General features: G+C 42.7%; 1 protein-coding gene across 1 annotated transcript in view; it reads right to left on the minus strand.

The window, feature by feature from the left end:
• The window catches only part of LOC122919294 (regulator of G protein signaling 7 binding protein), a 102,105-nt gene extending 93,684 nt beyond the window's left edge, over positions 1 to 8,421 (minus strand). Inside the window, exons 1-2 of the mRNA XM_044268235.1 lie at positions 8,194 to 8,421; positions 7,145 to 7,311 (exon numbers count right to left, since the gene is read on the minus strand). Coding sequence (XP_044124170.1) covers positions 7,145 to 7,311; positions 8,194 to 8,358 — 332 coding nt within the window. The 5' untranslated portion in view covers positions 8,359 to 8,421. The remainder of the gene's footprint in view (positions 1 to 7,144; positions 7,312 to 8,193) is intronic.
• Between the last annotated feature and the right edge of the window lie 16,855 nt (positions 8,422 to 25,276).

Below are 25,276 nucleotides of genomic sequence, written 5' to 3' on the forward strand. Positions count from 1 at the left end.
AAGTAATAGATAAATCATAAAATATAAGTTAGTCTAACTGGTCAGTTCTTACTGAAGTCTTTGTTGGAATAGGTTTTACAATACCAACTAAAGTTAATGAACGAACAGAAGGGACACACCCTCACTGACTTGGCACACAGGGAGCAAGCATGAATGAAGCACGGCTTTGCTCTCTTGTACTTCACCATCTAAATAATAAAGTGACAGTAAATTTTCCGAAAGTTCATTTTAATTTAATTTTCTCTCTGACTGGTGCATTTGTTAAGAAGACTCTAGCAGGGTGAAGGTCACTAGATCTGTTCAAAGCATAAAAAGGCTGACTTCAACAGGCAACGGGAGAGCCCCTGACTAGATTCCATATCACCTGTCATTTTGTGGCTAATAATAACACTGTTCTTTAATTTGGTCTGAGTCAGTACTGTGTCAGTTGCTTATGGTTCTTAAGCAACAATATTAGTACCATGGAGAGACCACCAGCACCTGCCAACTTCTAGCCAAGAAGACGAGAGAATGTGAACACCGTGTATGTGGACTGTCACGAGGCTCTCCTATCCCCCTCCCTCCAGATATTCTCTCCTGCAGCTGGATTTTGGTTCCACGTTTATACACTAGTAGCTAAATTAATTAGAGCCAAGGGCTGACCATATTGGGGATTCAGTACCTTTGTGATCACATTCATTGCATACAGAAAGGGATCTAGTCCTTGGTCCCAAACTCAGTGAAGTCTTGCAAATGATAAAGCACTGGGCACTGGGGAGTCTTTGTGTGGAGGTGCTGGGCAGAGCTCTACCTCCATTCCCATTGGGCCCAACAACCCAGAGTGTTCATTCTCCTACAGATGGGCCAAAGGAATTTGCTCTGGGTTGAATTAAGTCTCCTCAGCCCTAAATTCATATGTTGAAGTCCTAACTCTTAGTACCTAAGAATGAGATCTTCTTTGGAAATACATTGTTGCAGATGCAATTAGTTCTGTTACTGTGAGGTCAGACCAGAATAGATCAGGCGCTCCCAATCTGATATGACTGATATGATATGACTGGTTGCAGAGAAAAAATTTGGATCCACACACATACGTGGCGGCGGGCAGGGGGAGGGATGTATGAAGATGAAGACAGAGGCACTTCAACAAGTCAAGGAACAAGCAGGATTGTCAGAAAACCCCCAGAAGCTAGAAGAGAGGAACAGATTCTTCCTCCCAACCCTCAGAAGGAACCACCCCTCCCTCCACCTTGATCTTGGATGTGCAGCCTCCTTCTGTGCGGCAAGAACTTCGTGATGTTTCTGCCACCCACTGGGGCCTACTTTATCGCTGCAGCCCTAGCACACTAATAGAGAATTGTTCTCCGGTCCTTCCCTTTGATGGATAGCATATGGAACTCCCCTTTCATTATCTGACCAGTGAGAGTTAACATTTTTAAACCAAAAACACCTGTAATAGAAAGGGAACACACAGGACAGAGTGGGTGGCTTGGCAGGCTTACCAACCAGGCCTCTGGGACTAATAAGGCCTCCTCCATCACGTGGATTAAGAAAGCTGAGTGGGCTGCCTCCAGGCTCACCAAGCACTTCCATACTCTCCCACCCCATGTACTGGCTGCCGTGTCAGCCTGGCCGTGGAAAGGAAGCATTACTGAGTGAGCTGTCAATCTGAATTCTCCCTCTCCCTGCCCTCCTGACTTCCTACCAAACAGAACAAGGAACAGATAAGAACCAGCTACAAGTGGGACTGGAAAAAATGGGGCAGAAAAGTCAAATAGGAGCCAAACAAAACTAAAACACACCAAAAGGGGGAAACAAACAAACAAACAAACAAAAAACCAGGAGAGGTGGAAGCAGAAAAGAAGAGTAAACTAGGTGTGGTTGGTCAGGAAACTAATTGCTGGAGGGAAAAAAAATCTGAAATCTCTGGGTATGAATCTCTATGATATTCATTACTTATTCCCAGAATCCATTAGAAAATTAAGATTCTTCTTGTGATCCCGTGTGTTCACATCTCAGCAAATCGTCTCTGGAATTCAATCATCGAACTTCATGCATGATGCTTATTTTATTTTTAATAGCTTAGTTCTGTAACCAAAGTCTGTGATTCACCCTGAATTAACACAGAACACTGGAATGATTGATGAAGCTAGAAGACTCAGGTGCCTCAGTTCAGCCCTTTCATTGAGGTGTGCAGAGAATTTAACAGACTCGTCCAATGTCACACAGCCGCTAGGCCAAAAGATTTTTATAAATATATAATTTATGAGGAATACAGTTTGATTTATGCAAAGAAAATCTTTCTAAACTACTTTTGAACCCTCACATATCCATATATTTTTAAGGTATTAAAGAAGCCTTGGGTCTCCTAGGTGGCTCAGTTGGTTGGGCATCTGATTCTTGGTTTTGGCCCAGGGCACGATCTCAGGGCTGTGAGATCAAGGCCCATGTCCGGCTCTGTGATGAGTGTGGAGCCTGCTTAAGATAATCTTTACCTCTGTCTCTCCCCTTTAATCATGCTCTCAAAATAAATAAATAAATAAATAAATAAAATAAATTAAGGTCTTTTGATAGCCATCTGGGAAGCTTCAACCTAGAAGATTCCTCCAAACATAATGTAAGGAACTAAGATAAACAAAAATTTATTTCAACCAAAGTATTTGAAAAATATTTGATGGATATATTTATTTTTCATATGTGTATCATGATGTCCTGAATTTTGCATGTCTTATGAATAATTACCTGAACACAATCTGAATTTCATAATAGTGTAACCATGTGTTAGTCAGTCTTCTGAGTACTTGATGTATGTTCACTTTCAGTCCTTAACAATACTGTATGATTCAGTCTCATTAGCTATTAACCCCATTTTCTGATGAGAAAACGGAGGCAGGGAAGGACAGTATCTACCCTTATCCGAGGTTCCACTATTTGTAAAAAGTCAGGGCTGAGATTTGAACACAGGCAGTCTGTACTTGGGCCAGTGTGCCTGTCTGCCCAAAGCCCAGCCCACCGGCCACAGCATCATCTCCCGGCATCTGCTGGAGGACCCTGGCTCCTTTGGGGCTGTTCCTAGCCTGCGCGCATGCGCTGTGCTCTTCTCTCTTGGATCTCAGGACATGTTTGATGGAACTGGCGCCAGACCGCGGAGCGATGGGCATGGGCTCCAGTCTTAGAGCAGCCTTGGATTGCAGAGTAACTTTTGGAGGCTGGAAGTCACCTACCTCGCCCCACAGACCCTCTCAACTACTCCGTGGGGAGCATGACAGCCAGTTGACAGAGAAGGGAATCGAGACTGAGACAGTGAAGTAGTTCCATCAAGGTCACAGAAGATGGTTCTCTGCCGAGGTCTGCCTAAATGCTAAGTCTTCACATACACTTGCCCAAGTTGCCTCTAAAGCCGCTTGAAAGCCTCTAAATCTCCTCAAATACGAAACAAGGAAATGGTGCTGTATGAGTACACTCTGTGCCCTGAAGGCCTAGGGATTCTTCAGAGGTATTTGGGAAGTCGTTTTTGGAAGGAAGTCCAAAGTCACTGGCCCCAGTAGCCACCTACCCCTGATGCGTGTGTGTATGTATACACACACACACACACACACACACACACACACACAGCAATGCCACTTGAAATCTGCCTTCTAAATCTGACTTTGCACATGTAGACAGAAGGAAGTTTCTGCTGCTGAAACAAGTTTGGGGACTATTCTAGCAAGGGATCCCTGAGGCCCCTCTTAGCTTTAGTACCAATGAGGGGATCCGCATTGTAAAGGGACAGTAGCTGTGGTCACTCAAACCAGGCAGAAGAGACTGGGCTGGCTCTGTCCAGAAAACATCAGTTGCCTTTGAAAGATACTACAACTTTGGCTGATCTAGACACAGTTTGAAACCTGTTGTAAAGATGTCTGTGATGATGGCCTTCTTCCCCAGGGCTGGCTAGTGAGAGACACAGTCTCAGTTTTCTTGTGGTAACCATTCCCTGAGGGTGTCATTTAAGGATGGAGAGGTTTAAGCATCTGTGGCTTAATCAAAACTCATGGGCTTTTCTCCTCTTCTTTATCTTGCCTCGTCCTCTTTTTACCCTGTCCTACCTTCAACCCAGTCTCCCTCCTCTGGCTTCAGTGCCAAGTGATAAATAGGAAAGGAGGGGTCTGTGCTGGTTAAGAAATAAGTCATTTCATTTACTCCTCCAAGTCTTAATTTTGTCCCACCAGTGTTCCTACTCAAAGCAAAGCACTGGAGTTTAGGTGACAGGTGTCAGGCCGGCATCTTGATGAATGCACAGAGAGTCAAGTTTTCTGTTTCCCCATCCCTACAGTTCCCACCCCTTTCACTAAAAGGTGTGTATGTAGAAAAGAATAAGGCCAAGTGTTATTATTCATGGTGATGGTGATCATACCTTTTCACAGGACACTTACTGAGTTATATTTTACACATCATAAACTTCACTCATTTTGAATGTGCAATTCAATGATTTTTAGTAACCATTTAGTTGTACAATCATCACCAGTTCAATCTTGGTACACTTCTATCACCCCAGAAAGTTACCTCAAGCTCATTTGCAGTGACTCCCTGTTCCCACCCCCAGATCTAGGCAGCCACTAATCTCCTTTTTGAGGTGTATAGATGTGCTTTTTTCTGAGCATTTCATGTAAAAAGAATCATAATAATGTGGCATTTTGTAACTGCTGTCTTTGATTTAGCGAACTCTTCTGATTCACCCATATGTTAGTGTGTTTTTGTATTTCATGTCTTTTTACATAATACTTTTTCAAGTGGCAGCATTATGTAGAGGAAAGATCATGGATTTCAGAAGCATGCAACGTGGGGCCAAATCACAGTCCTACTGCTTCTGAGTTGTGTATCTTTGGGCAAGTTCCTTAACCTCTTTGAGACCCATTTGTTAAAATAAGGATAATAATCACCTCTCCTTCAGAGGATTATTCTATGAATTATCTGGATTGTGCTGGCAAGTGATGGGAGCTCAAGAAATCTAGGCTTTGTTTCTACATTCCCCAGGAGCCTTTGCTTTTCTTAACCCTGCATCAGAGTTTAAGGTGAATACTACAGTCTCCCTACCAGCTTTCACATTAAACTTGACATGAGAGCCAATATAACTAGCGATGTTAGGAACAGAATTGCACTGAGAAGAATCATCACATCCTTCATTAATGAAACCCAGATGGTAAGAAGCTAAAGAGATTTCCTTCGGTCATAATGCTGTCTTTTTTTTTTTTTTTTTTTTAAGGAAGAAGGTTAAATTGTATTCATTATTTTAAGGAGAACATGTTTAAGATTCTCTCCTAAAACACTGTACAGAGTAGGCCTTATCTTTGCAAGGCTCTAAGAACAACATATTTTCCCCACTAAGTCTTAGAAAACTGCTCCCAATAATATAAACTCTCAGGTAACATAAAAGTAAGTAGCAAGGGGCTACCAACCCCTGAGATATCAAATCCATCTCAAATCCTCAAAACTCAACTTTGAGCCAGTAGTATCAGACTCCTTCTTTCCTGAAAGTTTGGAAGGACCTGAAATTCTTGTGTTTGGTAATGCAGACTAAATCGAACTCTTTGTTTCTTTCTCCAGTCTATCTTCTGTGATTAGAACTTGTCACGGTTTGCGTTTCTCCTTAGAGAAGTCCTGAATATAACCCCATCATACAGTCTTGGACACAAAGTTGACAAAGATGCTACTCTTTAGCTCTGGGCATAACATTTCCCGTTGTTAAGCTGTTTTCCCTTCTGAATCATTGTTTCTCTACAGTTTTTACTCTACCACTGTTCCCCTTTGTGTTTCTGATTGTTTTACCTTCCTTCTTGTCTGGGATTTATCACAGCTGCATTTCTTCCCCCGAATTCCTTAAACACTGAATCTCCTTCCACCTTCTAGATGGAATCCCAGATTCACTTCCTGTTAGGCACAGTGTAACAGTTAAGACAGAAAAGGATGAAGGTTCTAACTATTTCTACCAAATGAAATAGGTTTGTAATACACTTTTTGTCTCATCTCAAGGACATTAGATACTGTGTCTTTTCTCTTGATATAAAATGCTACTTGTTAAATGCAGTTACTGAAAAAGGCAACATAGGGCCTTCTAATCTGTATATATATATATATATATATATATAGTCACGATACATATTATTGGCCATATATTATTGGCATTAAAAATGACACAGTGATTTCTTCAAATGGATAATTAGATTCAATTTCTACACATGATCAATCTGCAACATTATCAGATTAGTCTAATAGACTTGAACTTTGATTATGATACAGACATACACAGATAAACAGATAAAGGTTATAGCCAGATGGACTCAAACACTTAATGTATTTCTATAAGGATTCCTGTGTTTCCTCACTCTGTGTTCTTACTTGAGTATAGTAACTGTTGACAAAATCCATGACTAACATCTTTCCTGATATTGAGAGATCAGGAAGAAGTAGATGGGGTCTCAGAGGAGAAGTTTCTGCTCACTGTATTAGCACCTAAAGTAGGACCCAGGACCCATAAGGGGGATAAAAAGAGATAAAAATAATAGGGAGGGGCACATGAACAGCCTAGGTTTAGATGAATTTGTGAATTTCCAGTCTTCATAAAAATTTTCTTCTGTTAAAACTTTCCTCTCATACACTACAGTGAGGAGAGTAATTTACATCCAAGACTTTATTTTAGAGATTTTATTTTAAATGGTATCACAGGAATTTATCTCATGGTATAAATAGTTTAGTCAATCTAGGATTTAGCAAAGATTTTCTCTCTACTGAACTGGCCTTTCGTGCCGTAGATGTTCAGCAGATGACAAATAATCTCGAGGCGTGATGACTTAACTTCATTTTGACAGCCAAACATTCTGCAAAAAAATTCCGAAGCCCTGCGTCCGGATATGTGGACAGCATACTGCCAGTTAATTTTAAAAAAGAAAAGTCACGTAATGACCCAGATCTTGAATATATGTATATTTAAGAATCACACAACCTTCAGATTGTAATTTGGCACCTAGTTAGTCTGTCTACAGCTCTCGAAAGAGTCCTGGCTCAGGGTGATTGGTTAAAACCCCAGATTTGCAGATCACTTCTGAGGTCTTGACCACCAGAAATCACTGTCAGCATCCATGCATCAGTATACGAATGACCAAAAATAATGCCAAGAGTCTCCTACCCTGAGATGGCAGCAAGTTTTTGGTGTGCCTGACGAGCCATTTCACAGCCTTTGGTTCTGGTCTTGTGCATTTCCGCCCGGAGTGAGGGGCAGCTGACAGAGACGTCCCCGATAGAAATGACCAACTCTCGGTACAGGGCCACTTGTGTGTTGAACTCCTGGACAAGCTGGAAAAGAATGGACTTTCTTTCAGGAACATTTCCTATTTGGGTGTATACAAACATGGGTTTTCAGTGACCCCTCAGCCAACTCCACAAGTCTCCAGCTACAGACTGCTTAAAGATCAAGGTACAAAGATGGTAAGTTTCTCTTTGCCCAAGGCGAGTGTTTATTTTCATCAGTAAGTCCCGGCGCAGAAGCTCTATTTCCAGATGTCCTCTCGCTCCCCCACCCACCCCAATTCAGTTTCTGAAGAGCAAGAGCATATGCCACTCCCAGGTCACTAGAGCTTGATGCTGGGAACTCTCACATATAATGATCCCCTTTACTACAGCTAAGATAAGGATTTTAAGTTGCGTGGGGAAGAAGGCCAAAGATAGGTTGCAATAGGGAAACGGTTCACCTCCTCCCAGGCCACTGAACCAGAGACTGGCTTAGGATCCTGACTGGAAGACCGGCCACAGCCTTTGCGCTGGAACCTTCCTCCCCTCTGCAGCGCCCCGTGTGCTCTGTTTGGGTTTATTTGCTGCTGTCTCCCCACCAAGCAGCACCCCCTCCTTCCCATCCTCTCCCTCCCTGGTGAGCAAGCCACTTCAACGTGTCTTTCCTATCCACCATTCTCTGAGGGGGTAGAGGCATGACTTACAGCCGCTGACCCTAAGACCCTTGCCGTGGCACTTCTTTGCGGGTTCATTACGACCCGGGTGTCACCCCGAATCTGGGGACTGCAGATTTAAAAATAGTGCATGTGCACGTGATCGGCATGGAGGAGCTGAGGGTGGAGGAGTGGCTGGCAGTCAAGCAAACGATTAACATACAAGATGCCCCCACCTCCTCTCCAAAAAAAAAAAAAAAAGAAAAAAAAAAAAAAGGCGCAGTTTTCTACCTACCATCTTGCAGTCGTCCAGGGCTCGTTGGGTTTTGTGGGCGCTTTCGGAGTTGCTGCCCCTGCGCTCCCAATCCCCGCTCTGCAGCGGGGGCTTGCTGATCTGGAAGATCGAGGAGCGGGTGGACCGGCTGGGGCGCTTTTTGCGCCCATTCGGTGCAGAACTCATGCATACACATCCACCAAGCCGAAGCCGCTGGTGCAGTGCGCCCCGGCGCGGGCGGCCCGGTCGTTGCCCTGCGCGCCGCCAAGCAGCCGGAGCCGGGAATCGAGGCGCGGCGCTCACAGGGTTGGGGCTGGCTGCGCGGGTGGGTAACCTTCAGCTTGAAGGAGAGCCGGGAAAGCGCTGGCTGTGCCGTGCAGCATCGCTTCCACTGAGCAGCGAGGAAGGGGGCTCGGTCAAGTTCTGCTCAGCAGCATTGCCGGCCCTGTCCCGGGAGCTGGGCGCTGGCGCGGGCTCGCACTACCTTCCCCTCGGCATGGATCGCAACGCTGGGCGAGGAGGAACGCGCCGCCAGGCGGTTCTGAGTTTCCATTCAGATGGGGGAGCAGCTTTCAAAGCCTGCGCTGTAAGGTGGGGGTGGGGGGGGCTGCGAGTGTCGCTCCGGCTTCAGTGTCTTCCCGCAGCGGCGCTCCGTCGTCTTTCCCCTCCCTCCCACCCCCGTCGCGGGGCCTGGAAGGGCTGGCAGTCCCCGAAGCAGGCAGTCGGCTCTAATAGGCTGCCTTGATCCCCCGTCTCTACGGGCTCATCTGTTTGAGGATCCCAAATGAATCCGTGGCGGGACTGGCAGACGCCGGGAATCGGTCCGCCTGACGTTGTGCGCTGCCCCGCACATTGATAGGACGGGAATACTAATGTGATCCGGCCAGAGAAGCCACCCACCCCCCTTCTCCCTCCACAGTTTATGCACTTACCCAATCAAATCCCCGGGAACGTCAGTTGCAATATTACTTCATCTGCGCTATTCTTAGAAGCGCAAAGTGTCATCAGAGTGGAGCACATTGCCACATGCTGGGACCTAAACATGGTTTTCAAACCAACCTGTGTGCGTGGAAGGCCCTCACCATCTCAGGCCATCTGGGGGCCACAGAGCATCAAAGCCCAAACGGAGGCGCAAGCGTGGTTTTTCATTCAAAAGGAAAAGGTCTTGATTGACCTAAAAGGAAAGCCTTGTTTCCCTGAGTGTGTTGCTGGTGTAGTTGTGTTTTTGTTTTTGTTTTGTCTTTGTTGGGCATACAGGGAGGGGACTAGCAGCCGGTAGGGCAGAACCCACAGTTTCAGTCAAATTGGTCCTCCTCCCGTTTTCACCAATAACGTTCCTGGTCTTGTGTTCCAGAGTGTCCAGACCGTTCTGTTTCCCGTTGGAGACATAACAAGAGCGAGCCTCCAGGTCTCCCCTATGAGACATCAGTGAGCCAAAGGCTGGCGGAGGTGGTCCAGGAAAGTGGAGGGGGTGCCTATGTAAAGGGGTGGGTGGGTGGGAGTGAGTTGCTGGGCCATTTAAGTCCACTTTTACCACTGACATCTGATGATTCTTGTGGGAAGAAGAGAAGGGGGAATTGGCATTCTGCTCTAATGTTTGTTCTCCTGAATGATTTGTTTGGCGGGACAGATAAAGAGGTCTACCACAGAGGAACAAATTATGTGTCCCAAAGCCTCATGAAGAACAAATCAGACGTTCCTGGTCACTCTATTAAGAGGATATGAAGAGTACACACAGAGGGAGTGCCAGAAATAGGAAGACTGACATCTGAGGGGGGGTGTCTCTAGGATTGTGTCCCCCTCCCCCCTTTTTTAACAAGATAGGTAAACATAAAGGAGAGGGATAAGAAAGAAATTTGATCTTTGTCCCTAGTTCCTGTCACAGAGCTCCTAAAAGCCTTGGAATTTCCTGAGTTGATAAGGGTGATCGGAGTCTTCTGTCACTAGGAAGACGAAGAATTGGTTAGACATTTGGACTCTCAGTCCCAACTTCCTTGAAGAGGAGAAGGGCTAGAGATTGATGTAATCATGAATAGCCAGTAACCTTCTAAATCATATCCACATCATGAAACCTCCATAAAAACCACTACATAGTGGGATTGGGGAGCTTCCAGGTTGGAGGTGTGGAAGGTTTGGGAAAGTGGTAAGCTCTACATCCCTTCCTCCCATACCTTGCCCTGGGCATCTCTTCCTTCATTGCATTCTTTATAGTAAACTGGTAACTAAAGCCCTTTCCTAAATTCTTTGAGCAGGCTGACAAATTATGCAATCTGAGGGGGGGTTTGTGGGAGCCTCTGAATGGGTCTCAGGTGCGACCAGAGTGTGGGCAATCTGTGGACCTGGTACTCGTGTCGGTCCCTGGAGTGTAGGCAGTTGTGTGAGACAGAGCCCTTAAACCATGGAGTCTGATGCTCACTCCAGGCAGTTAGAGGCAGGGTGGAGAGGAATTCCAGAACACTCAGCTGCTGCTGGAGAGTTGAACTAGTGGTGAAGGGGATACCGGCCGTTGGGGAAGGAAAAAACCCTAACAGGTGGGGGGCGCCTGGGTGGCTCAGTGGGTTAAAGCCTCTGCCTTCGGCTCTGGTCGGGTCCCAGGGTTCTGGGATGGAGCCCCATGTTGGGCTCTCTGCTAGGCGGGGGAGCCTGCTTTCCTTCCCCTCTCTGCCTCTCTCTGCCAAATAGATAGATAAATAAAATCTTAAAAAAAAAAAAAAAAAAAACCCTAACAGGTGGACATCTGGATGGATATTCAGTTGTAGTTGCCTAGTATTTTACAAAGATTGAGAATCTTGGTGTGCTCCCTTCCCTCCAGGTGTTTGGATGACTTGGAGACCAGGGTGGAGCTCTTCTGTTGGCAGAGTCTCTCCAAATATTGGGAGATAAAAGAAGATAAAAGATAAAAGATAACTCTTAGCCAATTCTGACTATTCCTCTTTCCTCAGTTTCCATTTTCTCTGTGCTTCTGTGTGGAGGGAGAAGTTGAGAAACACTTCAGATGATGTGGTGAGATTTGCTAGCACGTGGTGAAGGATGGGGATGCTGACAAAGTAGTTACAGGCAGGCTAAGGAGCTTTAAGAAAGAATGGATAATACTCATTTGTAAACTGTTTTAAGTCCTGGTGATAATATAAACCCCTTTTATAACAAGTAGCGAACCCTTTCCACCCCTCCACCCCCAGGAGTTAAAGTCAGCTTTAACCCAAGGTTGGTAGCCCTTTGGGGAATTAAAGGAAAGGAGACTCCGTTTTACATGTGTGTGGTCAGAGGATAAAGACAACAGGATGCTGATGGTCACTCTTTGGAAAATCTTTTGCCACCTTTCTCTTGTTTCCTCCTTTTCCCTGCGGGGTGATAGTGGCTGTCACCAGATTTGAGCGTCTCAAAGCTCCTCAGTAGTAGGCTTCTACTCCAACTACAACCATCTGGTTTCAACTCCCCCCTTCTTCTGCCTAGAGACAATTTCAACAAATTAAAAGAAAAAAGGCGACATAATTGTGCTGCCCGGTTTCTAGCCATATTTCTTGGAGGAGGTGGGGGGAGGGAAAAAATGGATTCAAACTCAATGCCACATCTGAAGGACTACAGATTTGGAAACCTGCTGGGGGATTAAGCAGAAATTATCTTTGTCGATGCCCCTTGGCCTTCCCTGATACACACAGCCCAAGCCATTTTCCCGAGAGGGGAGAAAAGTAGCATCCGTGCCAAAGCTGTCTCTCCCAGGGACAAGTGCTGTAATCAGAATAGCAGCAGGCAGGCTTAGTTCCCTCACCTTCCCCCACACTCGGAACAGCATGAATTTACATTCCTGGGGCTGTCTGACTGCCAAATCGAAGGGTAAAGTGCAGTTGGAAATCCCAATAAGAAGGGCACATTTTCTGGTCGTCCAGACCCAGTTTCGGCACAACCCTAATAATGGGTCCTCTGTAGGTTTATTTACTTTGACGCCATCTCCTATCCTAGATTCACTCCAGTATAAGATCCGCCTTTCACATTCTCTGTTTGGTAATTTCAGAGAATTCATTTTGATTTGCAGTTTTAAAAAATGTTAGTTTGGAGTGACTAGGAGTGTCTGTGAAGTTTCTTCAGGTTGGGGCTATAAGGAACCACACTGGGGCGCCTGGGTGGCTCAGTGGGTTAAAGCCTCTGCCTTCAGCTCAGGTAATGATCCCCGGGTCGGGTCGTGGGATTGAGCCCTGCATCGGGCTCTCTGCTTGGTAGGGAGCCTGCTTCCTTTTCTCTCTCTGCCTGCCTCTCTGCCTACTTGTGATCTCTGTCAAGTAAATAAATAAAATCTTTTAAAAAAAAATCTATTCTAAGGAACCACACTGAGACCCAGAGTTGCCCAGATGGGAGGCAGGTTTCATCTGGGAGTGAAGCTCAAGATGAGAGCAAAAGTGAGAAAGGACCTTATTTGTGTTGATCTGTGACCCAGGCAAAGAAATATTCATGAAGATGCCGAGCTCTGAGAAGTTGGGGAGATTTGAAGGGAATGATCGGGTTATTTCCTGTTAGTGTCAAAAGAGATTGAGTTGTTGAAAAGAATTTAGTGAGCAAACTACCTACTAAATGCTTTATTCCACTAAACGCAGAAGGAAGTACAATATCCTGGGAATACATACTTACTAGTTTCAAAAATAGGTTTGAGTATTTTTACTAGTTGCACTTCCATGGTCTGTGGGCCCCAAAGCTTATATAATTTGGAGGCCCCCTTTTAAAGAAAAAGAACCCTGCCACATTGTTTTGTATGGGAAATAAAGCACAAGAAAGCATATTTTGCTCTGATTACTGTACCATCTATATGTGTTTGGATCTGTGTTTGGGTCAGAGTGCAAATAAAACTCACTCGTAAGAAAAAAAAGATGGAAAAATGTAAATACGAAATTAGATAAATGGTTTTGAAAAAGCCTGTGCAGGTGAGGTTTGCTGAAGTGAGTCTCCAATACCTTCATGGTAAATTGACACATTCTGTGTCTGTTTTTTGCACAGTGGGCATCTGATGTTTTTCCTCCATTTTTATTCCTCCTTTTCTGATAGTAGTTCCTTAAGTTTTCTTTGAGGAATCGGTCTTACCTCAATTCTTGTGACATGACTCATGAATGGACATATGTCTCAGATGTGGTCAAAAAGAGTGGTCTATTCTAGTGGCCACAGTGATTGGATTACAGTGGGCATGACATTGAAGCTGAGCCAAGGAACTTTAGACCCTGGGGACTCTGGAACTCTTGGGTCGAAACATATGAAATAGCCATCAGTCAACCATTTTTGACCTATGTCAGAGGTAATTTCACCCTAATATTGTTTCTTTGTGTTGGGTTTCTTAAGGTGGTAGGATAACAGCCCGTAGTTCCTGGTGGCAGCCTTTTCCACTCAGGGTCAAGCGACTACCTGAGAGGCAACTCAGAAGAAAACAAAATGGAGAGATGGAGAATAAGTCTCTTTGCTCCCTCCCTTTCCCCCTCCTTCCCTTCCTTCCTTCCTTCATGTAGTTGACATATAATGTATTAAGTTTGGGTATATAGCTAAGTGATTCCATATTGGTATAAACAATTCACTGTTGAACAACATGAGTTTGAACTTCATGGGTCCACCTATGCATGGATTTTTTTTGATAAATGCAATATGGTACTGTAAATATATTTTCTCTCGTGATTTTCTTTAATATTTTCTTTTGTCTAGCTTTATAAGAATACAGTAAATATCCAGCTTACACATATGTATTGAATGACTACCATGTTCTCAGTAAGGCTGCTGGTCAACAGTAGGCTATTAGTAGTTGTTTTGGGGTGGTCAGAGTTATACATGGATGTTTGACTGCATGGGGGTAGGCACTCCCAATCCCCGAGTTGTTCAAGGATCAACTGTATTGCAAAATGGTCACCACAGTGAGTAGGGTTGATATCATCAGCATATACAATTGCAGAATTATTTTTCTTGTGATGAGAACTTCTAAGGTTTCCTTCAACAATTTTCACACATGCAGTGTGGTTTTAACTATATTTGCCATGCTGGACATGATGTCACCATAACTTATTTTATAACTGGGATTTTGCATCTTTTGGCTCCCATCACCATTTTTTCCCCTCCCACCCCATGCCTTTGGCAACCACTGGTCTTTTCTCTGTATCTTTGAGCTTGGTTTTTTCTTTATCTCTTTTTGGATTCCACACATAAGTGAGATCATACATTTGTCTTTCTGTCTCACTTCACTTAGCATAACGCCCTTTGGGTCCATCCATGTTGTGGTAAATGGCAAGATTTCCTTTTTGGTGGCTGAATAATATTCTACTGTGTGTGTGTGTGTGTGTGTGTGTGTGTGTGTGTGTGTGTACCACGTTTTCTTTATTCATTCATCTACCAATGAATACTTAGATTGTTTGTATATCTTGATATTTTAAAGAATGCTGTAGTGAATACATGGGTGCATATCTTTTTAATTTATTTTTTAAAATTTTATTAAAAAAATTTTTTTTAAGTAGGCTCTACGCCCAGTGTGGAGTTTGAACTCAAAACCCTGAGGTCAAGAGTAAGATGCTCTACTGACTGAGTCAGCCGGATGCCCCAGTGCATGTATCTTTTTGAGTTAGTATTATCATTTTCTTCAGAAAATGAAATTCCTTGGAGGGGACTTGCTGGGAGTTCTAAATTTTTTGAGGAGTCTCCCCACTGTTTTCCACGGTAACTTGCACCAATTTACATTCCTACCAATAGTGCCTTAGGGTTCTCTTTTCTCCACATCCTCACCAACACTTGTTATCTCTTTTTTTTTTTTCAAGATTCTATTTATCTATTATTTGAGAGAGACAGAGAGAGAGAGAGAACATGAGAGAAGTCAGCAGGAGAAGCAGACTCCCTGTCAAGCAGGGAGCCCTATGTGGGATTCGATCCCAGGACTCCAGGATCATGACCTGAGCTTAAGGCAGTTGCCTAACCAACTGAGCCACCCAGGCGCCCTGTTTCTTTTCCTTTGAAAAATGCCCATTCCAACAGGTGTGAGGGGATATCTACTAGAGATTTTGATTTGCACTTACTCTGATGATGAGTGATGTTGTCCACCTTCTCATGTACCCTTTGGCCATCTGTCTCTCTTTGGAAAAATGTCTATTTAGATCCCCTACCCATTTTTTAGTAGGATTTTTTTTTTCTGCTATTGAATTGTAGGAGTTTTTTATATATAGGTATAGAGGATAATTACCTCTTATCACATAGATGATTAGCAAATATTTTCTCCCATTCACTAGGTTACCTTTTCATTTTGTTCATGGTTTCCTTTGCTATGCAAAAACTTTTTTTTTTAAGATTTTTAATTTATTTGACAGAGAGAGATCACAAGTAGGCAGAGAGGCAGGCAGAGGGGGGTGGGGGAAGCAGGCTCCCTGCTGAGCAGAGAGCCTGATGCAGGGCTCCATCCCAGGACCCTGAGATCATGACCTGAGCCAAAGGCAGAGGCTTAACGCACTGAGCCACCCAGGCGCCCCTACGCAAAAACTTTTTAGTTTGATGTAATCCTGCTTGGTTTTTTTCACTTTTGTTGCCTTTACTTTTGGTGTCAAATCCAAACTATCATTGCTAAGACCAACGTCAAGGAAACATATTTACATTACATTACATTACATATTTACATTAAAATTTTCAATCCATTTTGAATTAATTTTTAAGTGTGGTGTGAGGGGTCTGGTTTCATTCTTTTGCATGAGGTTGTCCATTTTCCTCACACCATTTATTGAAGAGACTGTCCTTTCCATATTGTATATTCTTGGCTCCTTTGTCGCAAATAAATTGTTCATATATGTGTATGCTAATTTCTGAGTTCTCTACTGTGTTCCATTGATTGATGATCCTCTTTTTATGCCAATACCATACTGTTTTGATTATGATATCTCTGTAATATAGTTTGAAATCAGGGTGTGTGATGCTTCCAGCTTTGTTCTTTTCCTAGATTGCTTGGGTTATTGGGAGTCTCTTTGTTCTGTTTCTGTGGAAAATGCCATTAGAATTTTGATAGAGATTGCATTGAATCTGTAGATTGCTTTGGAGACCATGGACATTATAACAGTATTAATTCTTTTAATCTATGAGCACAATATTTTTCCATTTGTTTGTGTCTTCAATTTCTTTAATCAATTTCTTAAAGTTCTCAGTGTATGCGTCTTTCACCTCATTGGTTACATTTATTCCTAGGTGTTTTACTCTTTTTGATGTCATTGTAGAAATATTGATTTTTAATATTACTTGAATAGGTGGATCTAACTTGGCCTTAATTTATACCTATAATTTCAGCTAGGTGAACCAAATTCTTTTTAAATTCAGTTGGTTTGATCAGAGTTACCACAATATGCAGCCAGAAGAGTTCTGATTAAAATAATACATGAAGGCTAATTGTGCTCAAGTATATGATGCATCAAATTATCGTATCATGGTAGTTATTCACCATGAACAATGAACTATTCACTATTCACATGAACATGTTGACTACGGAGAATACAAAAAAATCAAAGGTATGGTTCTTTATTCTCAGGTACTTGAACTGAGGAGATGAATACATGCATACATGAAATAATGAAGAATGGTAAAACCTGTATTAGTGTTATTTTCTGATGTATATGAATACTGCAGGAATTTAGAGATGGGATCAACCTCTATAGGCTACTAGGACATTACTTGTACAATTACTAGGACAAGCTATGTGGTAGAGATAGAGGCAGCCTAATGGAGGTATGTGTAGGATCTGGATAGATGAAGGAGGGGGGAGAGCTGTCCAGGAGTTGGCTAATAGGGGCAAAGGCACAAGAGTGGAGTGTATGAAGAACCTGATTTTAATTGAACAGAACTGAATTGAACAGAAGGAAGACGGGCTAGTGTGGGAGTGATAGGGTTCCAGTCATGGAGGCAGGGTAAATGGCTCAGGTACTTCGGTTCAGGAAAAGGAGGATGGTAGTTAGAAGAAGAGAAAACAGGGGCACCTGGGTGGGTTAAGCCACTGCCTTTGGCTCAGATCATGATCTCGGGGTCCCGGGATCGAGTCCCGCATCGGGCTCTCTGCTCAGCAGGGAGCCTGCTTCCTCCTCTCTCTCTCTCTGCCTCTCTGCCTACTTGTGATCTCTGTCTGTCAAATAAATAAATAAAATTAAAAAAAAAAAAAAGAAAACAATTTTCTTTGAAAGACAATCATTAAGCCACATTGAGAAGAAACACTAGGGGACTACTCAGGTCTCCCACTGACTCTGTAGACTTTCGAAGGAGTAGACTTGGGGACTTCCTTCCAGTGATCTAAGAAAACAGTGATTCAGGTTATGGGCAGAGAGGGAGTTCATGGTAGCCAACTTGTAGAGCAAAACAGAGGAGTTTGATCCTGACACTGTGTTGGGATAGACTGTGGGCAAAAGAGAATGACTGCTGTTTCTTGGTGAAGTGAATTGATAAGAGGCAAGTGATAATTTAAGAAAATGAATTTCGTAGTGGTAGGTAGGATGCATTGTAATGAAAAGAGAGTGAAGCTATTCATTAGGCTATCAAAATAATCCAAGTAGATTGGGAATCTGACTGGTCACTAAGAACTGGGGAGAAATTTAAGACGTTTTTATAGTGAGAGCATTACCTCATAATAGAACTGACTAGAAAACATTGTGAACTATCTGAGGTAAAAAGCAGCAGGTATTTCAGTCTCCACAGAAAAAAACATCTAACCTTCAGTGTGTAGAGCTCTTTGAGCCTTCTGTATACCCAGGACATGTACCCTTTGGCCAGAGTTCTGCCTGCCTTGTTAATGGATTCTTCTGGAACCTCCTGCCCGTTGACAAGACCTCTTTTTTTTTGCCAACCATGGCTCTGGTCTAAACCTGATCTGCACCAACTCTGTCCAACTCTGTCTTCAGTGGCCACTCTTTCCAACACAACTTGGTTCCTTTGAGGACGGTTCTGGGCCTGCCAAGTGTGCTGAAGCACATGTCCAAGGAACACTGCAGTGGACAGGCTGTGTCTGCAGAGCCAGTTGGTTAACTGTCCTTTGATCTGTCTGTGCCCTGGCTCATTTCTGGCTATTCTGCTTCCTGTCTTTGCTTCAGTCCCTGGTTCCTGTTTGCTGCCTCTCATCCTCTCTTTCTCTCTCGCTCTTCCTCCCTCTCCCTCTTCATTTCCCACTGTCCTTGTCTCTCCAATAATTACATAATTAATAGAAACTAAAACAAATGATAGTGCAGATAAGGGCAAAGACCCCTTTGAGTACCATCCCAGCCTCGGTCCTATCCTGTTTCCCTAGAAATAATCTTTCCTAGTGGTTTGCTGTGTAGATTTTCTGTTACATGGTTGTATATTTTACATCTCTCTGAAAAGAAGGTAGTCTTTCAGCATTGTTTACGTATGTGTATATTTTCATAGAAATGATTCATTGTATGTGTTACTCTGGGACCTATCTTCTGCTCAATGGCGTTGTCTTTGGAGAAGGTTCTCTGTCAGTACATATCTACATACCCCTGCCACGACGTATTCCAGAGTAAAAGATACATCACCGTTCACCAAACCATCCCCTAGTTGGGACATTTAGATTATTTCCAATATTTTAATATTAAAAGAGTTGTAAGGAAATTCTTAAGCATGCCCTTTTCTTCATATGAAGGCATATATTTAATAAGAATTTAAAAAGAAGTGAAATTGCTGGGTCATAGAGTATGTGCATTTACATTTGTAAGAGGCACTTTGAAATTTGTATCCCAAGTAGCTGTATCATATTTCATGCCTGCTGGCTTCTTACAAAAGTACGGGTTTCCTCCCATACCAGTTTGATATCATTAAACTTAAATTGTGCCAATTTGACTTTCTATATTGATCATACATTCTTACCTCTCAGCCTTCTAGTTTCTCCTCTTAAGGTTCTACTTACTTATGTCCTCATAGCAAAGACTCTTTGTAGCCTTTTCTGGATTGGTAATGATCCCCTACGCATGCATGCACGCGCACACACACTACTTCTCCACTCTTCATGGTTCCAGAACTCCTGCTCATGTGAGTAGCCCTGAGTAGGGTACAGCCCATCTCTGGAAGAGTGGGCTTCCAGATGGCTCACTATTAAGAAAAATAGGGCAGGGATGAGAGAAAAGAGTAAAAAATGAATTCATATTTCCTAGTCTTCAAAATTAGAAAATGGAGCTTTTCCTGATAGAATTGGGCAACTGAAAATGCTAGACCTGGTAACAGCTTAGGGCTGGAGGTATAAATTTAGAAGTCAGAAGGAAAAACTCGTCATTGAAGCCTGGAGAATGGCTGTGTTTCCAGGAAGGAATATGTGTAGGAAGGGAAGTGGGCAGAGGGACGATATCCTGAGGCATGTCAGCAGGCAAGAGGTGAGACGAGACATGGAGCCAGCACAGGGATGGAGAAGGGACTGCCAGAAAAACAGAAGAATCACTCAGTGCGGTGTCACAAAGCACAAGGCAGAGTCCCAGGTAGGGAGTGAGCCGTAAGTTGTCCTAGAGATACTAAGGAGGAAAGGGACATAGAAAAATTCCTTTTGGCAAGGAGAGGTCATTGGGGGAAAGTTGTGTATATCTAATAAATGGAAGAAACAAAACCCAAATGGTAAGTGAGCAATTAGGATAAGGAGGACAGGGTAAGGAGGAAGGGCCAGTGAGTATGAGAAGGACAGAGATAGGACAGTTGATACAGAATCGTGGGTTCCGGTGTTTGCCTTTCAAAGCCCATTTTTGAAGGAGAAGGGAAGAACCAGTGGATAAGCAAAAGTTACATGTTGTTTTAATAAAAACACATAATTATAGAAAAAAGGCATCAGAGAAGAGAGGGAAGAATGTGGTCCAATATGCAAATGAATGGAAATCTACTGATATTTTTGGAAATGAGAAGAGTATGGACAATATTTCCGAGAGTTCTTAATCGGAATTCAGTGTTGTTGATCTCTGTTCAATACTGAAAATAAAATCTAGATTTAAAGTATTTAGATCTTAGATAATGCTAATAAAATAATCAACTGACTCAATCAAGGGCCACAAAATAACACCATTGGCTGGCTTCGGGGATTCAGGCATTCAAACTCTTGAATTTCCAATCTGATGACTGAAATTCAGAAGCATTGGAGGGTGGCGAGTGACATTCCTCTCATGAGAGAGGCCAGCTGAGAACCGGGCTTATGTTTCCACTTCAAGGCTGGTTCTGGGAGAAGATTCTAAAGTATCTCTCAATAACATGTTCTAGACCCAGGAAACTTTGCAGTCAGGACATCATTCTTTATGTATGTTCTAAATTTCCCCCCGAAGCAATTTAATTCCATTTTCTTAGGGAATGTAGGAAATAAAGAGCATTTGTGGCCAGGCTGGAAGTGAGATGGATGACTTAATATCAAAACTGGCTTTGAAATTGATGGTGTAGTGAAGTCTTCTAAGGTCTGACAGAAATAGGACAGAATTGAGGCTGGAGAGTGTCTCTTAATTCCTAGGCATGGAGGATTGTGGGGGGGTTTCCTCCACCAAGGAATCCGGGAATAAGAGGGCCCTTTTCGGGGCAGTACAAGATGGAGGTTTCAGCCTCAGCCTAAGATGGGTTCCAGCCCCTCCCATCTGGCTCATTCTGTCCTCTCTCTCCATTTCTGTGGCAGTTGGAAGGACTTATCTGATGTCTCTGTTCTGGCAGCCTGGCAGAAGGACAGTGTGTCTGACTTCCAGTTTGGCAGTAAATACAGCTGCAGTACCTCTGGCTTTTTCAAAACTGCCAGGGCCCAGTCCGTCCCCAGTTCTCTGAGTCGTTGCACAACGATGGGTAAAATGAGGCCACCGTTCCCTTTACAGTAACTCTTACATCCTTAAAGAAGGATGGCAAGTCACCTTTCAGGTTTTTTTCCTTTCAGACTAAAATAATTCCATTGCTTCACCTTTCCTTCCAGGAGGCATGCATTCATTTTTGTTATTTCCAAAGAATTGGAACTAACTCTATAATAAGGTCTCTAATAATATGATTAAAGTAAAAGCAACTTTCTTAGACCTTTGTGGTATAGCCCACAAATAAACAGAGTCTCTACTACTTTTTAAAACTAAATGACTGCTTTAGTCATCTGTTGACTCCATGATCCAAATGATAGGTATGATTCTCACCTTACATGACAATGTTAGTTAAGAGCAAATGTATATCGATAGGCTTTTACATCAGGCCTAAAAAGAGAGAAAATGAATAAGATAAATAAAGGTTGATTTATTTAGAACTTTCAAAAGGAGAGGACCTTATTAGTTATCAATGTTTTTGTGTGCCTTAAATTGAGCTACTAGCTCCTTCCTTTTTACAAATAAGATTGTTCTTGTTACTCTGGTCATAATTAAATGCAAATTATTAAAGTTCTCGGGTGAGGAGACTGGGAAGTACTGTACAACAGGAGGAAGTATCTAAATCTGGCACAGTCCAGGGTTATATTGAGGAATAAGAAACCAATATTGAGTCATTGATAGATAATTCTTCGTTATAACATTCAAGACCACAGAACATTTCAGTTTTACATAATAAACTCAGATCATCAACAGCAAAACTTTATCCAGTGTCTGGTGTTTTCAGGGCACTGGGCTATGCAATTGGGAGTCTAAGAAATTAGACGATGACACCATGTCCACCCTCACAGCCATCTGAACAGAGACCAGTCTAAGACGGCAAATGCTAAGTGTCTGACTGAGGTATTCTGGGAAGTCAGTAGTATGGACATATAAGGAAGGGGAAGAAGAGAATCTGGACAGGATGGAAACAAGGAGAACTGATCCTTGGTGGGAAACTAACTGGCCATGATGTTGTGTGCAAAGGGGAAGGACAAAATTGGCCTGATTCATATGAACGTAAGAGTTCATGGAGATCTCATTTAGTGGGGATTTTTTTTTAAAGATTTTATTTATTCATTTTATAGACAGAGATCACAAGTAGGCAGAGAAGCAGGCAGAGAGAGAGGAGGAAGCAGGCTCCCCACTGAGCAGAGAGCCCGATGCGGGGCTTGATCCCAGGACCCCGAGATCATGACCTGAGCAGAAGGCAGAGGCTTTAATCCATTGAGCCACCCAGGCGCCCCTAGCGGGGATTTTTGTTGTTGTTTTTGTTCAAAAGCATGACTCATGTACCTACTGTGTGCAAGTTGCTGGGGATCCAAAGACAAGGTAGATTTCTGCTGATGAGGAACTTAGAGCAAGAGAAGTAGAAATGGCAATCAATCCCTCGGGTGGCGGTATCATCTGGGAGAGTAGTGTGTTGGGAGTGCATCTCCCAGAAGACAGGGTAATAGGAAAGCAGGCTGTCAAGAGGGTTACAGAGAATGAGCTGCCGTACAGAACTGAATCCTGTTTTCCAGAAGGAATTGGAGAGGTGAAGAAAAACTTAGAAATGTAAAATAGGAGTTTGCTGCTACTAGACCATGCCAACATTCTTGGGGTCAGAGAAAGTTTGCAGCTCAACGATTACATGGGTATAGAAACTCACCCACACTAGGCATCTGGTCTTTGCCAACAAAACTGACTTTAGATCTGAAGATTGTGATGCATGACCTGTCTTCGGAGTATCTGGGGTGGGGGGCACTGGGTGAAAGGTAGAGTGGGCTTGGGACACACAGAGTGACTTACCTGATTTCAGAAAGGTGGCCTCACATATATTGTTACTGAATGAGTAATGGGCCAGATTGCCTATAGAGGATGGAGCTAGCACATTGCTTAAGTTGGAAGGAAAGATTTCAGGAAGAAATGAAAGTGGAGTTGGGTCTTAAAAGAGGACTGAGATGAGGAGAAAACAATGATGAAACCTTTCAAAGCAGGGGACTCAGTAGAAGCAAGAACACAAGAAGGTTCTGATGTCTGTAGTATGTGTGGGGAATGATAAGTACATCTGTTTGGCTGGATCGGAGGGTCTATATAAGCAAATGATAATCAAGTAGATTGGGAAAGTGGATTGGAGCCAGATTATTGCAGATATTGAAATATCAGGCCAAGTGTTTTGGACTGTATCCTATAAACACTAGAGAAAATTGATTTTATTTATTTATTTATTTTTTACTTTGGGAGTTGAAGTCCAGCAATGTTTTGTGATTATTAATCTGCTATCAATATACAGAATGGAGAAGATAGGGTTAGAATGAGAAAGACTGATGCCATAAGATAATGGGAGCTGGAATTCAAAAGCCACGGTGGGGGAGGAAAGGGCATTTGTGAGGGATGTTACCTAGGAATACTTGGGAAAATCTGCAGAGATGGGGAAGGGTGGTGTGGAGAATGTTTCCAGCGTTTTAAATTTAGGAGGCCGAATCATGATATAACCGTTGCCTGAAATAAGAAAATGCAGAGGAGAAGCTGGTTTGGTGGGGAAGTAATTAGGCTGCATCTTAATGTGTTAAGTTGTGGTGTTGGTAAGACTTCTTTGGGAAGAAGCCTTGCAGATCATTATAAATGCCATGACTGAAAGTCAGTAAAGAGATGAGGGCTCTGGATGGATGTCTGAGAATTCCCCTGGTAGAAGTGAAAGTTTAGGGCCTGAGAATAAATCTCTGAAAGCGTAGAATGACTGTCCCCAGGCCATCTATCAAAGTCACTGGTACAATGGCAGTTGTCATTTCTGTCAACACCCCTCTTCTGCTAACAGAAGACCTCTTTGCATTTTAGAAGCTGCCTCTTTCTCTCTTTGTATGATTTGGTGATGGGGGGATGCAGTTATGGGGTCATACTTCTCCACCCTAAGGGGGGATCACAACTGAATCTGGACAGTCAAAACCTCCATCTCCCAGATGTAGTGACTAGTCCAAAGGTAGAGACAAGACGCTCTATCCTTTTAGGATTTGGCCTAGAGATTAAGGTAAAGAGGGCCAACTCTTTTCTATGTAATCACTCACTATGTAGATACTGGAAGCCAGAAGCTTCCTATAGTCCTTTTTACTACCACATAAATAGAACCTACCTGATAACTCAGTCACCCCAGAGGGAGGCAGAGCCATAATGTCATCATTTGAATCCTTAGAACCAGATATTGGTGAATATAGTTTTACCTCCTGTCTGCAATACACCACTTCATTTAGAGGCCACCATACCACAGTGAGAGGAGGGACCCAAACAAAGGCTACCTAACATTAGTTGGCTAAGTCATCTTGTTTATTTGGCTGTTTAGGTCTTTGTGATGACAGAACAGTTCTGTATCTTGATCACAATGGTAGTTTTGCACAACTGGGTAAAATGGCCTAGATCACTACACACATGTTGTACCAATGTTGGCTTCCTGGTTTTGATATTGTCCTATGGTTATGTAAGATGTAATCATTGGGAGAAACTGAGTGAAGCTAATATCTTTTAAACTGCCTACAAATCTGTAATTCTTCCTATAATATCTTTTCAACTTCCTATATATCTATAATTCTAAACTAAAAATCATAAAAATTGCTATTGATAAGAGCCACATTTAAATAAAGATGCAGAAAGATAGAAAGTTAAAGAGAAAAATACCTTTCATGAAAGTAATAACCAAATTCAAGTTAATAGATATATTAATATCAGAAAAAATGTACTTTAAAATAAGAGGCACTGAGAAGCCTGGGTGGCTCAGTTGATTAAGTGTCTGACTCTTGATTTGGGCTTAGGTCATGATCTTAGGGTCCTGAGATCAAGCCCTGAGTCAGACTCCCTGCTTAGTTGGGATTCTGCTTGAGATTCTCTCTCTCCCACTCTCTCTACCCCTCCCCCCAATCAATCAGTAAATCTTAAAAAAATAAAATAAGAGGCATTAATGTGAGATAATCACCCCATGGTGGTGAAAACTTTACTCGGAAGCTAACTGATAACATAACCTCAAAACATATAAAGCAAAGATTTATATGACTTAATTAAAAGGAGAAATCGACAAGCCCACAATCATAATGGGAGATTGTAACATACCTTTCTCAATAGGTAATAGATCAACCCATATTTTTAAAAAATTAGTCATAATATAGATGTGTAGCACAACAAATTGATATATGTCCAGGATTGTTATTTCCTTTCAGAGGCATTGGGAAACATTAGAATAACATATATAGACATCCAAAAAAAAAAAAAAAAGAAAAGAAAAGAAAAAAACAAAAACAATGGAAGAAAGAAAAGGAAGTAGTTTTAGAATAAGGAAA

The sequence above is a fragment of the Neovison vison genome, chromosome 1 (genome assembly GCF_020171115.1).
Source record: "Neovison vison isolate M4711 chromosome 1, ASM_NN_V1, whole genome shotgun sequence".
Classification (NCBI taxonomy): Eukaryota; Metazoa; Chordata; class Mammalia; order Carnivora; family Mustelidae; genus Neogale; species Neogale vison.